Genomic DNA, 15,000 nt, shown 5'->3' with positions numbered 1-15,000 from the left:
AAACATCATTACACCCATACTTTACACACACACACACACACACACACACACACACCTCAGCCCCACACACACACCTCAGCGCCACACACACACCTCAGCGCTACACACACACACAGACTCACACACAGACTCACACACAGACACACACACCTCAGCGCCACACACACACCTCAGCGCCACACACACACACACAGCGCCACACACACACACCTCAGCGCCACATACACACACAGCGCCACACACACACACACACACACCTCAGCGCCACACACACACCTCAGCGCCACAAACACACACACAAACACATTATACATCATCACACCCATTCATTACACATACACGTACAGTAACACTGATGGCATTTAGCCTGTTTAAAGCCTGTTGACATTTAATGCTTTGACCTTTAAGCTGCTTTGATGGGAAAACTGAGGTAAAAGGTGGAAGCCATGACTACCTGATCTGGCGGTCGGCGCTCTCCAGGCAGACGTGCTGCATGGGCACCTGCTTCCACCGCTCCGCCTCCCGCACCATCGCCTCCGCATCCATCAGCCCGAAGCCGTACAGGTGACTGACTGCACACACACACACACACACACACACACACACACACACACACACACACACACACACACACACACACACACACTTTGGTTTCATAGATAGATAGACATAAATAGACATACAGCATCATATATCATCTCCAGTGGTTGACAACAAACACTTGCTAACAAACACACACACACACACACACACACACAAAGTTCGCATCAGTTCAGCAAAAGACTCAAGTGTAACTAATCAAAGCTCACAGAGCCAATTTACACTGAAAACACTGAAACAACGTTAAGGCGCTCAACATCAAGCCAATCGTGGCTCTGCAAAGCTCGCTCACAGCCAATCAGTGCACAGCATTGCTGGCATACGGCCAATCACTGTCTAGCAGACGACCGATGACAGCTAAGCACTGCCCTCATAAAACCAATCTGAGGATCAGCCCTGTCCCGTCATCACCGCTTAGGCCTTAGCGCCACACACACACCTTAGGGCCACACACACCACTTAGCGCCACACACACCCCTTAGCGCCACACACACACACCTTAGCGCCACACACACCTCAGCACCACGCACACACACACACACACACACACACACCTTAGCGCCAAGCACACACCTCAGCGCCACGCACACTCTCACACACACACACCTCAGCACCACACACACACACACCCAAGCACAACACACACACACATACAAACACACACACACACACACACACACACACACAAGCTTATCAAACAACAAGAGAGAATAAAGTCCACCACCGCAGTGCCGGTGTCATAACAGCTTGTAACATAGCCTTTAGAACATAACCCACCACAGGAAAAGAGAGAAGACAGGAGAGAGAGAAACTGGGGAAAGAGAGGTGATAAAGGAGAGAGAGAAACAGGGGAAAGAGAGGAGAAGACAGGAGAGAGAAACAGGAGAAAGAGAGGAGAAGACAGGAGAGAGAGAAACAGGAGAAAGAGAGGAGAAGACAGGAGAGAGAGAAACAGGGGAAAGTGAGGAGATAAAGGAGAGAGAGAAACAGGGGAAAGAGAGGAGAAGACAGGAGAGAGAAACAGGAGAAAGAGAGGAGAAGACAGGAGAGAGAGAAACAGGAGAAAGAGAGGAGAAGACAGGAGAGAGAGAAACTGGGGAAAGAGAGGAGAAGACAGGAGAGAGAGAAACAGGAGAAAGAGGGGAGAAGACAGGAGAGAGAAACAGGAGAAAGAGAGGAGAAGACAGGAGAGAGAGAAACTGGGGAAAGAGAGGAGAAGACAGGAGAGAGAGAAACAGGAGAAAGAGGGGAGAAGACAGGAGAGAGAAACAGGAGAAAGAGAGGAGAAGACAGGAGAGAAACAGGAGAAAGAGGGGAGAAGACAGGAGAGAGAGAAACAGGAGAAAACGAGGAGAAGACAGGAAGAGAGAGAAACAGGAGAAAGAGGGGAGAAGACAGGAGAGAGAGAAACAGGAGAAAGAGAGGAGAAGACAGGAGAAAGAGAGGAGAAGACAGGGAGAGAGAGAAACAGGAGAAAGAGAGGAGAAGACAGGGGAGAGAGAAACAGGAGAAAGAGAGGAGAAGACAGGAGAGAGAAACAGGAGAAAGAGAGGAGAAGACAGGAGAGAGAGAAATAGGAGAAAGAGGGGAGAAGACAGGAGAGAGAGAAACAGGAGAAAGAGAGGAGAAGACAGGAGAGAGAGAAACAGGAGAAAGAGAGGAGAAGACAGGAGAGAGAAACAGGAGAAAGAGAGGAGAAGACAGGAGAGAGAGAAACAGGAGAAAGAGGGGAGAAGACAGGAGAGAGAAACAGGAGAAAGAGGGGAGAAGACAGGAGAGAGAGAAACAGGAGAAAGAGAGGAGAAGACAGGAGAGAGAGAAACAGGAGAAAGAGAGGTGATAAAGGAGAGAGAGACAGGGGAAAGAGAGGAGAAGACAGGAGAGAGAGAAAAAAGAGAAACAGGAGAAAGAGAGGAGATAAAGGAGAGAGAGACAGGGGAAAGAGAGGAGAAGACAGGAGAGAGAGAAACAGGAGAAAGAGAGGAGAAGACAGGAAAGAGAAACAGGAGAAAGAGATGAGATAAAGGAGAGAGAGACAGGGGGAAGTGAGGTGAAGACAGAGAGAGAAACAGGAGAAAGAGGGGAGAAGACAGGAGAGAGAGAAACAGGAGAAAACGAGGAGAAGACAGGAGAGAGAGAAACAGGAGAAAGAGGGGAGGTACAGGAGAGAGAAAAAGGGGAAAGAGAGGAGAAGACAGGAGAGAGAGAAACAGGAGAAAGAGAGGAGAAGACAGGAGAGAGAAACAGGAGAAAGAGAGGAGAAGACAGGAGAGAGAGAAACAGGAGAAAGAGAGGAGAAGACAGGGAGAGAGAGAAACAGGAGAAAGAGAGGAGAAGACAGGAGAGAGAAACAGGAGAAAGAGAGGAGAAGACAGGAGAGAGAGAAACAGGAGAAAGAGAGGAGAAGACAGGGAGAGAGAGAAACAGGAGAAAGAGAGGAGAAGACAGGAGAGAGAGAAACAGGAGAAAGAGAGGAGAAGACAGGAGAAAGAGAGGAGAAGACAGGGAGAGAGAGAAACAGGAGAAAGAGAGGAGAAGACAGGGGAGAGAGAAACAGGAGAAAGAGAGGAGAAGACAGGAGAGAGAAACAGGAGAAAGAGAGGAGAAGACAGGAGAGAGAGAAATAGGAGAAAGAGGGGAGAAGACAGGAGAGAGAGAAACAGGAGAAAGAGAGGAGAAGACAGGAGAGAGAGAAACAGGAGAAAGAGAGGAGAAGACAGGAGAGAGAAACAGGAGAAAGAGAGGAGAAGACAGGAGAGAGAGAAACAGGAGAAAGAGGGGAGAAGACAGGAGAGAGAAACAGGAGAAAGAGGGGAGAAGACAGGAGAGAGAGAAACAGGAGAAAGAGAGGAGAAGACAGGAGAGAGAGAAACAGGAGAAAGAGAGGTGATAAAGGAGAGAGAGACAGGGGAAAGAGAGGAGAAGACAGGAGAGAGAGAAAAAAGAGAAACAGGAGAAAGAGAGGAGATAAAGGAGAGAGAGACAGGGGAAAGAGAGGAGAAGACAGGAGAGAGAGAAACAGGAGAAAGAGAGGAGAAGACAGGAAAGAGAAACAGGAGAAAGAGATGAGATAAAGGAGAGAGAGACAGGGGGAAGTGAGGTGAAGACAGAGAGAGAGACAGGAGAAAGAAAGGTGAAGACAGGGAGACATCTTTTGATGACGCATGAAATACAGTGTCATACAGAGTAGACTATTTTGTTCCATATCTTCATTTTCTGGGCTCTTTTAAAGTGCCTCCACAGTCAAACCCGGAAACTCCCCACCTCCACAACATGGAAGCATTCAATGTCTTATTCTGTGTGGTTATCAGCCAACTCATGACACCTGCTTTGGGGAGGACAGCCATAATTACCCTGTCTGAAAAATAATGTCTATGTCACGGCTTTCAACTCTTCTCAGATGAAACACCTTTGCAGTCCAGACAATTAATAGGAGCATAGGAACAAATATGAGTGTATGGGGATATGTGAGAGTGTGTGTGTGTGTGTGTGTGTGTGTGTGTGTGTGAGGGAGGGAGAGGAAGGGTACCGTTGTATCCAGCTGCATTAGTCTTCCAGTCAGGCGCACTCAGATGACCGGCGCGAGATGTTTTCACTACGATGTGCTGAACATCCCGCCAGGTGAGCAGAGAACTGCAACACACACACACACACACACACACACACACACACACACACACACACACACACGAGTTTACAAAATGTCTCACTCCTCTTTGAGACTAAACATAAGATCACAGAACTACACACCGAGCGTCTCGCTCTACCACCCTCACACATGTCTGTTATGGACACTTTGAACTTACACATACTCTCTCCCGATGTGATGGGCTTTTAGTCTGTGGGGATGTGATGAACAGCACCTTTAAACAGTGGACGTGTGTGTGTGTGAGATGAGCTTTACTCTCTGGGAATGTGGTGAACAGCACCTTTAAACAGTGGACGTGTGTGTGTGTGTGTGTGTGAGATGGGCTTTACTCTCTGGGGATGTGGTGAACATCACCTTTAAACAGTGGACGTGTGTGTGTGTGTGTGTGTGTGTGTGTGTGTGTGTGTGTGAGATGGGCTTTTACTCTCTGGGGATGTGGTGAACAGCACCTTTAAACAGTGGACGTGTGTGTGTGAGATGGGCTTTTACTCTCCGGGGACGTAGACAGCACCTTTAAACAGTGGACGTGTGTGTGTGGTGTGTGAGATGAGCTTCTACTCTCTGGGGATGTGGTGAACAGCACCTTTAAACAGTGGACGTGTGTGTGTGAGATGGGCTTTTACTCTCCGGGGACGTAGACAGCACCTTTAATCAGTGGACGTGTGTGTGTGGTGTGTGAGATGAGCTTCTACTCTCTGGGGATGTGGTGAACAGCACCTTTAAACAGTGGACGTGTGTGTGTGAGATGGGCTTTTACTCTCTGGGGACGTAGACAGCACCTTTAAACAGTGGACGTGTGTGTGTGTGTTTGTGTGTGTGTGTGTGAGATGGGCTTCTACTCTCTGGGGATGTGGAGGACAGCACCTTTAAACAGTGGACGTGTGTGTGTGTGTGTGAGATGGGCTTTTACTCTCTGGAGATGTGATGTGCAACACCTTTAAACAGTGGACGTGTGTGTGTGTGTGTGTGAGCTAATACTACTAATAATACTACTAATATTAATAATAATAACAATAATAATAATAATATGGTGATGACTCATCAGCAGATTTACCTTCCATCTGATGGGTATCAATAATTATGTTCAACTTTTCCTGTTTAATTTGACACACACAGATGCCATGCATCTTCTCTCCCATTTAAAAAGGTTTTTACCTTTGATCGAGTCAAGGTCTCTTAAGTCCGTCACCATATTGATAACGATGTCAAATGTATTAAATGCCGCAGCTCTCTGAAGAGGGAACACACACTGGTGTGGCCTTACGCCCCCGTACTGTTTGGCCTGGCGTAAACAAGCAAAGACGAAGGCGTCATGGCAGGAGATGTGTGTGTGTGTGTGTGTGTGTGTGTGTGTGGTGCTGAGATGTGTATGTGTGTGTGTGTGTGTGTGTGTGTGTGTGTGTGTGTGTGTGTGTGTCATGGCAGGATCTCTGTCGTAAACTCTAGTCTCTAGTTTTTAAACAGAGAGTCTGTCGAGGGTGGAGCTGAGGATGTGGGTCAGAAAACGCTCTCTGGAAACCTCACGTGGCGGCCAGATGACCAGAGAAATGGAGAGTGACTTTCAGTCTGACTGTTAAACAGACACAGCCGTCTGAGACAGACCTGTTATTAGATAAGAGTGTGTGTGTGTGTGTGTGTGTGTGTGTGTGTGTGTGTGTGTGTCTTCGTAAGTCAGAAAGGGAGTAATAAGATGACCAGAGAAAGGGAGAGTGCGTTTCAGTAGGACAGTCTGACTGTTAAACAGACACAGCCGTCTGAGACAGAACTGTTATTAGATAAGAGTGTGCGTGTGTGTGTGTGTGTGTGTGTCTGCGTAAGTCAGAAAGGGAGTAATTAGCGTGTGTGTGTGCAAGGACACAGTCTTGATGAGGAAACACGCGTGTAATTCTGTTCCCCTGGACGGACACTTCCAGACTATTCTGCCAACTTTTAAAGAGTTGGGCTCTGATCTTTTCTTGCATGATATAAGAAACCAGTGTGAGTAGCAAGTCAAGTTTTCTTTGTGTGCGTGTGTGAGCGTGCGTGTGTGAGTGCGTGAGTGTGAGCGTGCGTGCATGCATGAGTGTGTGTGTGTGGGTGCGCGTGCGTGCGTGCGTGAGTGTGTTTGTGTGCGTGATTGAGCGTGTGTGTGCGTGTGTTTGTGTGTGCGTGTGTGTGTGTGTGTGCATGCTTACTTTGCCTCCAAGGCGAGTGCGATGATCCCAGCAGCCATGGGTGCTGAGGCTGAGGTGCCTGTGTGATTATCAGTACAGCGCTGTCTCAGGTCAGTAGTGATCTAGAGAGAGAGAGAGAGAGAGAGAGAGAGAGAGAGAGAGAGAGAGAGGGAGAGAGAGAGGCAGAGAGAGAGAGAAAGAGAGCGAGAGAGGGCGAGAGAGAGAGAGAGAGGGAGGGAGAGAGAGAGAGAGAGAGAGAGGGAGAGAGAGAGAGAGAGAGAGAGAGAGAGAGAGAGAGAGAGAGAGAGAGAGAGAGAGGGAGAATTAGGGTGAGACAAAGAGAGAATGATGTGGGGGAGGGGAGGAGTGAAAGGGAAGAGGACAGGCCTTTGTAAGTCTCCTTCAAACACCGGGCTTCCACCGTCTTGGCTGAGGGGAATAAAGCAGCAGAAGACACCACCACCGTGGGAACATCCATACCTCCCAGACTTTAACCCCCCCCACCCCCACCCCCCCTTTCATCCACACGTCCACTCCGACTCATTCACACTCCAACATCTTAAATCACACAAGGACTCAGGAGGCCATTATAACTTTAGACTGGCATTCAATTACAGGTTTTTTTTAGACAACATTTTTAAACATGCTTTATAACATGACATGCTTAAAACATAAACATTAGTAACACAACATATTGACTAGAGACGAAGATGAATTGACCACATCGTGTCTTAACATATTTAACAGCCAGCCGGACAGAAACAAATGGCAGAAGTGTTCTACTCCAAATTAGGTGACAATCATAAGTGGTTTGCCATGTAACACTAAATAATTACTAAAATGAAATATAAAAATATTAATATATATAAAAATATGACAATAGTAATGCTCAGGTTGGAATGATAAACAATCTTTATATTCTACAGAAATGAGTAGGAACAGCTACAGGAAACGCATGTATTTACAATCTAACGATTTTAATTTTTTTTGTGCTAAACCTGTGAAACCAAAATCTGATCGATCTAAAGGAATGCATCTGTATTCTTCCTCTTTAATTGAATAGAAGTATATTCCTAAACTCTTGCACAATCCTCAGTGTAACCACATGTTCATCTCCTGCTGTTACTGGTGGAGAGTTCCTCTCACACACACACTTACACACACACACACACACACACACACACACACACACACACACACACACACACACACACCTCCCTGTGTTCAAACAGCGTGTACACACATGGATGTGGAGTTCCAACACAGACAAAAGGAATTTGGCATAAGTGCTCAAGACAAGCTGAGAGAGAGGAGAGATCCTCCCCGGCTCCCTCGGCCTCCTCCACACACACACACACACACACACACACACACACACACACACACACACACACACACACACACACACACACACACACACACCTCCTCCACTCACACCCTCACTCCAGTCAAACTCAGGTCACACCAGGACAAAAACATTCTCACCACCGTGTGGACATGCAACAGGCCCAATCACACATTTAAACGCGCGCGCACACACACACACACACACACACACACACAGGTGGTAAGAGGCCTCTTCATGGCTATGTCTGGGCGCTTAGAGGTGAAGAGCACAGATCTACTTGCCAGATAACATTGTCTTGATAGGTCTTTCCAAAACATCAAACAGGTGCTTTCGCAATATGCAACATACTGCAAGGCCACAGCCGTGACATTTAGCAGGCTCTTCCACTAAAACCCAGCCCTCAGGGGAAAACATGTTCATACGGTAAGATTAAGAGAAAAGATAGAGAAAAATATATGTACAGACCTATTTTCCCCCTGTATGTAATCCCAAGAAGCTTTGTTATTGCACTTAAGAGACTACAAGTACGGAAAGCAAATGATGTAGACAGAAGAGCTTTGGGGAAATACATAGGGCGCGTGTATATTTAATGAAAATTGTTCTTATGTGTACTAGTGCATTCATCATTTTTCAGATGAACTCCACTTGTCTTCTGAAAAGCACACACAGATACACCGTCATGTGGCTGGGAGTCTCTGCTGTTTTGGTTGGCCTGGACTTGTACATAATTGAAGATAAACACACACACACACACACACACACACACACACACACACACACACTCCCAGGTCTCAGCACCGTTAGCAGCAGGGCTGGACGGGAGCCACGGCGGAGCTCGATTGCGTAATTCCGTAGGGGAAGGAGTTCCATCTCGATAGACAGTTATCCATTTCATATTATTCCGTCTCGATAGACAGTTATCCATTTCATACTATTCCGTCTCGATAGACAGTTATCCATTTCATACTATTCCGTCTCGATAGACAGTTATCCATTTCATATTATTCCATCTCAATAGACAGTTATCCATTTCATATTATTCCATCTCGATAGACAGTTATCCATTTCATATTATTCCATCTCGATAGACAGTTATCCATTTCATATTATTCCATCTCGATAGACAGTTATCCATTTCATATTATTCCATCTCGATAGACAGTTATCCATTTCATATTATTTCATAACCCAGACACTGAAAGCTGACTGCATGGGTAAGCATTTCACGGGCAAAACTTGGTCTTTTCCCCCCCAAATATTGGCCAATAAAACAGCACTAACTAACTTTAACTATGTTAAAATAAACATCATCTTAAAGTGGTCTCAAAATGTCAGAGCAGTTTCTTCTTCATCTTTGTGAGATTTCATCTCATCTCCTAATGTTGGAAAGCTCTGTCTGAAGAGATTAGGAACATAACAATCTAATGAGATGCCCTGTGCTCCTTACAAACAAAACAAATATAAAACCCTCACTCCACCTACTTGGTGGAAGCACACACACACACACACACACACACACACACACACAACACAACACACTAATACAAACAAAACAAATATAAAACCCTCACTCCACCTACTTGGTGGAAGCACACACACACACACACACACACACACAGACACACACACACACAACACACTAATACAAACAAAACAAATATAAAACCCTCACTCCACCTACTTGGTGGAAGCTCGTCGAGAGAGGAGATATGATGGAGGGAAACCAGGCAGTAAAGATCAGCAAACAGAGTCTCACACACACACACACACACACACACACACACACACACACACACACACACACACACACACACACACACACACACACACACACACACACACACAACTGAGCTCAGTGGACAAGTGGAGCTCCTCTTCTCTGCATGAGCACACTGACATGATTGCTGGAGGCACTCTACAGACATCTGGGTGGGTAATAGTATAGCATGCACATTTCAAGCCCCCATAGGCAGTGGACACACACACACACACACACACACACACACACACACACACACAACATTTTGCAGTCATAGTTCTCTCCGCTGCTGTAGGTGGTGGTGAGGGTGGAGGCTCTCACACACACACACACACACACACACAAACACAAACTCACTCACTATTTTGCGGTCGTAGTTTTCTCTGCTGCTGTATGTGGTGGTGAGGGTGGAGGCTCACACACACACACACACAAACACGCACACACAGACACACACTCACACACTCACACACTCACTATTTTGCGGTCGTAGTTCTCTCCGCTGCTGTATGTGGTGAGGGTGGAGGCTCTCACACACACACACGCACACAAACACACACACACACACACACACACACACACAGACAAACACACACTCACTATTTTGCGGTCGTAGTTCTCTCCGCTGCTGTAGGTGGTGGTGAGGGTGGAGGCTCACACACACACACACACACACACACACACGCACACGCACACGCACACGCACACGCACACGCACACGCACACGCACACGCACACGCACACGCACACACTCACTATTTTGCGGTCGTAGTTCTCTCCGCTGCTGTAGGTGGTGGTGAGGGTGGAGGCGCACTCCTCCAGGTACCAGGGCTTGCGTCCGCTCTCGGCCGTGCTGCTGATGCTGATGGTGTAGATGGAGTTGGTGTAGCCGTCGCAGGAGCAGTGGTCCCTGCTGCGTCCGCCGTTGCCCGACGCCCACACGAAGATGGAGCCACGGCCCTTCCTGCCCTGGGGGGTTGTGGGGGAGCACGGAGGGGTTCAGAGGTCACCGAGTTGGCCCTCGGACATTCAAGTCAATTCTATTCAATGTATATAGCGCCATAACAATGCAATACAATTGTCTCAAGGCACTTTACAGAGCCTGAACATGACACTTTCTTTAACTGAATGTGTGGTCACACTTTTCCAGAACTTTCCAGTTTACTCCTCATTAGAACTGGTTATAGGATCTAGGTCAAGCTTTAGATCAGGGGTTTTCAACTTGTTTTTTTCCCAGGGACCACCATTCTGACTAGAAAGTAATTTGCAGCCCACTAATGGGCCTTCATGCGTGTTTGTAACCGCCGCCGCCACGCCCCCTCCCCCTGCACCGATATTCTGCCTGTAACACTTAAATATGTGAAATGATCAGGGTACATCGCTGGCCGCCACCAAGCCACCTCCCCCTGATATTCTGCCTATAACATGATATTTTCACAATATTCAAGAGTAATCTGGAAAAGTGTTGAAATATCAAAGCAAATTTATACAAATTAAATAATTCAATGGTGAACTGATCAACATAGACTCATTTCGCGGCCCCCCGGCAATGCCGTCGCGGACCACCAGGGGGCCACAGACCCCTGGTTGAAACCCCCTGCTCTAGATCATACAACCTCATAAATGGTATGATATTCCAGGGTATGATAAGCAATATAGCACGAGTGGGAGTGGGGTAGGTAAGGGATAATCCCACGGGTGGTGTTCGGCCGTAGCCACCGAGGCCGCAGTCATTGATTAAAAATGGTTTATTTCGCCATTGTTTCTTGTTCATTGTTCATGGATTCTCCAAAGAATTTTGAATTAACGGTTATCATCACGTTTCATCGTGGAGTGATTTATTATTAGCTGTGAAAAGTCCCAAACTGTTGGTATGTTGACGGAAAATCCAACTCATGGAACGTCTCTCGTCCAATCAGAAACAGCTAAATAACGCGATAGAACCCAATTGTTTTATAATATAAGCTAAATGGGTGTGGGTGTGATGGTGTGATGGTGTACCAGGCGGATGCCGTTCTCAAAGGCCTGCTTGGCGAGGGCGGCGGGCCCGTCCACAGTCTTGCCGTCGTCATCCGGCCCCCAGGAGGCGCTGTAGATGTCTATGTGCTGCGGGTGCAGAGAGAGCGACTTGGCCTCCACCATATCAGTCACATCGCCATCAAGCATCCGCACACCTGCACACACACACACGTGCCACACACACACACACACACACACACACACGTACCACACACACGTACCACACACACACACACACACACACAAAACCAAACACACACACACACACACACACACACACACACACACACACACACGTACCACACACACACACACACACACACATACATATACCACACACACAAACACACACACACACTATTAATGCTATGCTTGACTTACTTAAGAAAAAGGATGTCTGATCATGTGTGATGTGTAACCACCACATCTTGCATGGCTCTATATGCAGGTGTGTATGCACGCCACTCACCTCCAATGCGTGCGTTATAGGCAATTCCCACAGTGCAGTGGGAGTTGTTTGCCGATGCTGCCACTTCACCTGCACACCGTGTCCCATGCCTAAACACACAACACACAGACACACACAGACACACAGACACACACACACACACACACAGACACACACACACTTTAGTACTTGGAGCAAAGTTATCAGAGCAACCGGAATACTGCTATAAGTGAAACCAGCAGGACAGCTGACAAATATGACCATGAACTATGCCTCAAAAAGTCCAGGGTGTGTGTAAAAGGAGTTAATGTGAGTAACTGTTTATGACATTTCTGTGTGTGTGAGAGTGAGGGTGCTTATGGTGGGTTTCATCAGAAAAGGCCATGAGTGTGTGGTTTGATGTGTGTGTGTGTGGAAATGATGTGTGTGTTTCTGATGCATCTCTGTGTCCTATCAGAATGTGTTGTTTACATGTATTTGCTTCAGTGAGTAAGTGTGTTGATGGGAGTGTTATTTTTTTGTGTGTGTGTGTCTGTGTGTGTGTCTGTGTGTGTGTCTGTGTGTGTGTCTGTGTGTGTGTGTCTGTGTGTGTGTGTCTGTGTGTGTGTGTCTGTGTGTGTGTGTCTGTGTGTGTGTGTCTGTGTGTGTGTGTCTGTGTGTGTGTGTCTGTGTGTGTGTGTCTGTGTGTGTGTGTCTGTGTGTGTCTGTCTGTGTGTGTGTGTCTGTGTGCGCGCGTGCGTGTGCTTTTTTTTAAAGAACAGCTGCTCTTACCCGCAGTGTTGGCCAGAAACAGTGCGGCTGAATATTTGAGGAAGCCGCCGGAAACATTAGAAAGCCTACGCACACAAACACACACACGCGCACACACACACACAGACACGTGCGCACACAAACACACACACTCCTGACCCAGTCTCAAACCAAAGACTACCAGCACAACTGCCAACCAAGACAAACCATTCCAACAGTTTTCTAGTTTTCTGTGAATATGACCTGACACACACACACACACACACACACACACACACACACACACACATATTGAGTCGTCTATCCAACAGAGAACATCTGTGCTTCACTCAATGAAGTTTTAACTATTTAACCGACACACACAAACACATGCATGTGCATTGAAACACAAACACACAGGCTCTGCCACACTGGCAGGTAAACACAGACGGTCTTGGTTTTTAAAAGGTAGTGTGTGTGTGTGTGTGTGTGTGTGTGTGTGTGTGTGTGTGTGTGTGTGTGTGTTGCGGTCTGGCTTGACGTCGGGGTCATGCTCAGGCTCAGGGCAAAGGTCAGGGACTGTCTGAGTGTCTGCTGCTACAACACCAATAGATTCTTCTGGGTTTACAGTGTTATATAGTGCAGAACTATACATAGCACACACACACACACACACACACACACACACGTTTCCATTGTGCACCTAGTCATGATTGATCAATCTGAAATACTTTTACCCATAATCACCCCCCTACACACACAGACATAGTCTTACAAGCCTCCCCCTCACACACACAGACATAGTCCAACATGCCCCAATATTCCTGCAGGCCTTTTTTAAATCAGACTGAGGAATGAGCATTCCTCTGGCAACCACCCCCACTCTCAGAGAGAGAGAGAGAAAGAGAGAGAGAGAAAGCAACCGAGAGAGAGAAAGCAACAGAGAGAGAGAGAGAAGGAGAGGAAAGGAAAATTAGAGAGGGAGACATGAAAAAGAGTTACATAAAAGTAGGAATTGGCTGTTTACTTCCATCAATCAATGAAAGCAGAGCCTTAGGAATTTTGACCAATAACAAACACAATATCTAAATACTGAAAGTCACTGTATGTATGTATGTATGTATGTATGTATGTATGTATGTGTGTGTGTATGTGTGTGTGTGTGTCTCTCTTACTTGTTCTCATTACTGGCATCATATCGGGGCATGGGGTCCATATCATTGCCATTGACATCGTAGCTGGCCTGGTTGTCCTGGAAACAGTATTACATGGAAGCAGTCAATTTGTTGGGAAGGCTAACAGTCACACACAAAACAAACAAACAAACAAACAAACACACACACTCAATTTTTTTCACATCACATCACATCTTCAGGCTTGGAAGTCAATATTTGTATACCTTTACTGATGTTGCAGGTCTGTATGGAAATGTCCACACACATACACACATGCACACACACTGACAATAACAACACACATACACACATGCACACACACTGACAATAACAACAGTCATAACATGAGGTATTAACACTGGGACACAAGCTCATACTCTCCTGCCTTCATAGGCATACACACGATGGGCTCTTACATAGTTCTCGATGAGGTCAGGGTGGTTCAATCACACACACACACACACACACACACACACACACACACACACACACACACACACACACACACACTTACATAGTTCTGGATGAGGTCAGGGTGGTTCCTCTCTATGCCGTCGTCCAGTATGGTGACCACCACATCCTTCCCAGTGTAGCCCCTCCTCCAGGCCCCCACCACATTCATGTCTGACTGGCAGTTATGGAGGTCCCCATTACAGTGCTGGGTACACACACACACACACACACACACACAAACACAAACAGAGACACAGACACACACACAGACAGACACACAGACAGACACACAGGTTAGTGTTTCAATAGCTGTAAAGAGGGAGGCAGTGTTCATCTTGAAGGTAGACCATGAGTCATCCAGACCACACACAGATAAATGTGTACCTATGTACTTCTTCAGGTTGAGTGTAATCCTCATAAGAAAGACAAATTCTTGATAAATAACCCGGAACCTGGATTGCCTGAATCCAGAAAGAAATGTTGTCAGATCTGCCTTCCGTCCACACGAACCTGGCTGATTGGGTCCCGGAATTCACAACCTTTTGAATCGGGTCTCCAGAGTGGAAAGATTCCAACCCGCCAAACGGATCCGTGTTCATGTGGACGGCTATCAGCACGTTTTCTAACCCGATGACGTAATTGCCCCACCCGAACACTCCACGCCCCG

The 15,000-nt window shown here is 46.9% G+C and overlaps 1 protein-coding gene across 2 annotated transcripts in view; it reads right to left on the bottom strand.

Annotated features, from left to right (window-relative positions):
• pcsk5b (proprotein convertase subtilisin/kexin type 5b) overlaps positions 1-15,000 on the bottom strand; it is a gene marked incomplete at its 3' end in the record, with an annotated part of 32,265 nt that overhangs the window by 8,262 nt on the left and 9,003 nt on the right. For both annotated transcript variants that reach the window (XM_080852086.1, XM_080852087.1), the window contains exons 4-11: positions 14,395-14,538; positions 13,881-13,957; positions 11,998-12,086; positions 11,511-11,683; positions 10,266-10,478; positions 6,424-6,524; positions 4,130-4,233; positions 455-572 (exon numbers count right to left, since the gene is read on the bottom strand). In XM_080852086.1, the coding sequence (XP_080708212.1) occupies positions 455-572; positions 4,130-4,233; positions 6,424-6,524; positions 10,266-10,478; positions 11,511-11,683; positions 11,998-12,086; positions 13,881-13,957; positions 14,395-14,538 (1,019 nt within the window). The remainder of the gene's footprint in view (positions 1-454; positions 573-4,129; positions 4,234-6,423; positions 6,525-10,265; positions 10,479-11,510; positions 11,684-11,997; positions 12,087-13,880; positions 13,958-14,394; positions 14,539-15,000) is intronic.

This window comes from Sprattus sprattus (assembly GCF_963457725.1).
Source record: "Sprattus sprattus genome assembly, chromosome: 15".
In the NCBI taxonomy this organism is placed as follows: Eukaryota; Metazoa; Chordata; class Actinopteri; order Clupeiformes; family Clupeidae; genus Sprattus; species Sprattus sprattus.
This window is presented reverse-complemented; position numbering and strand designations above follow the sequence as displayed.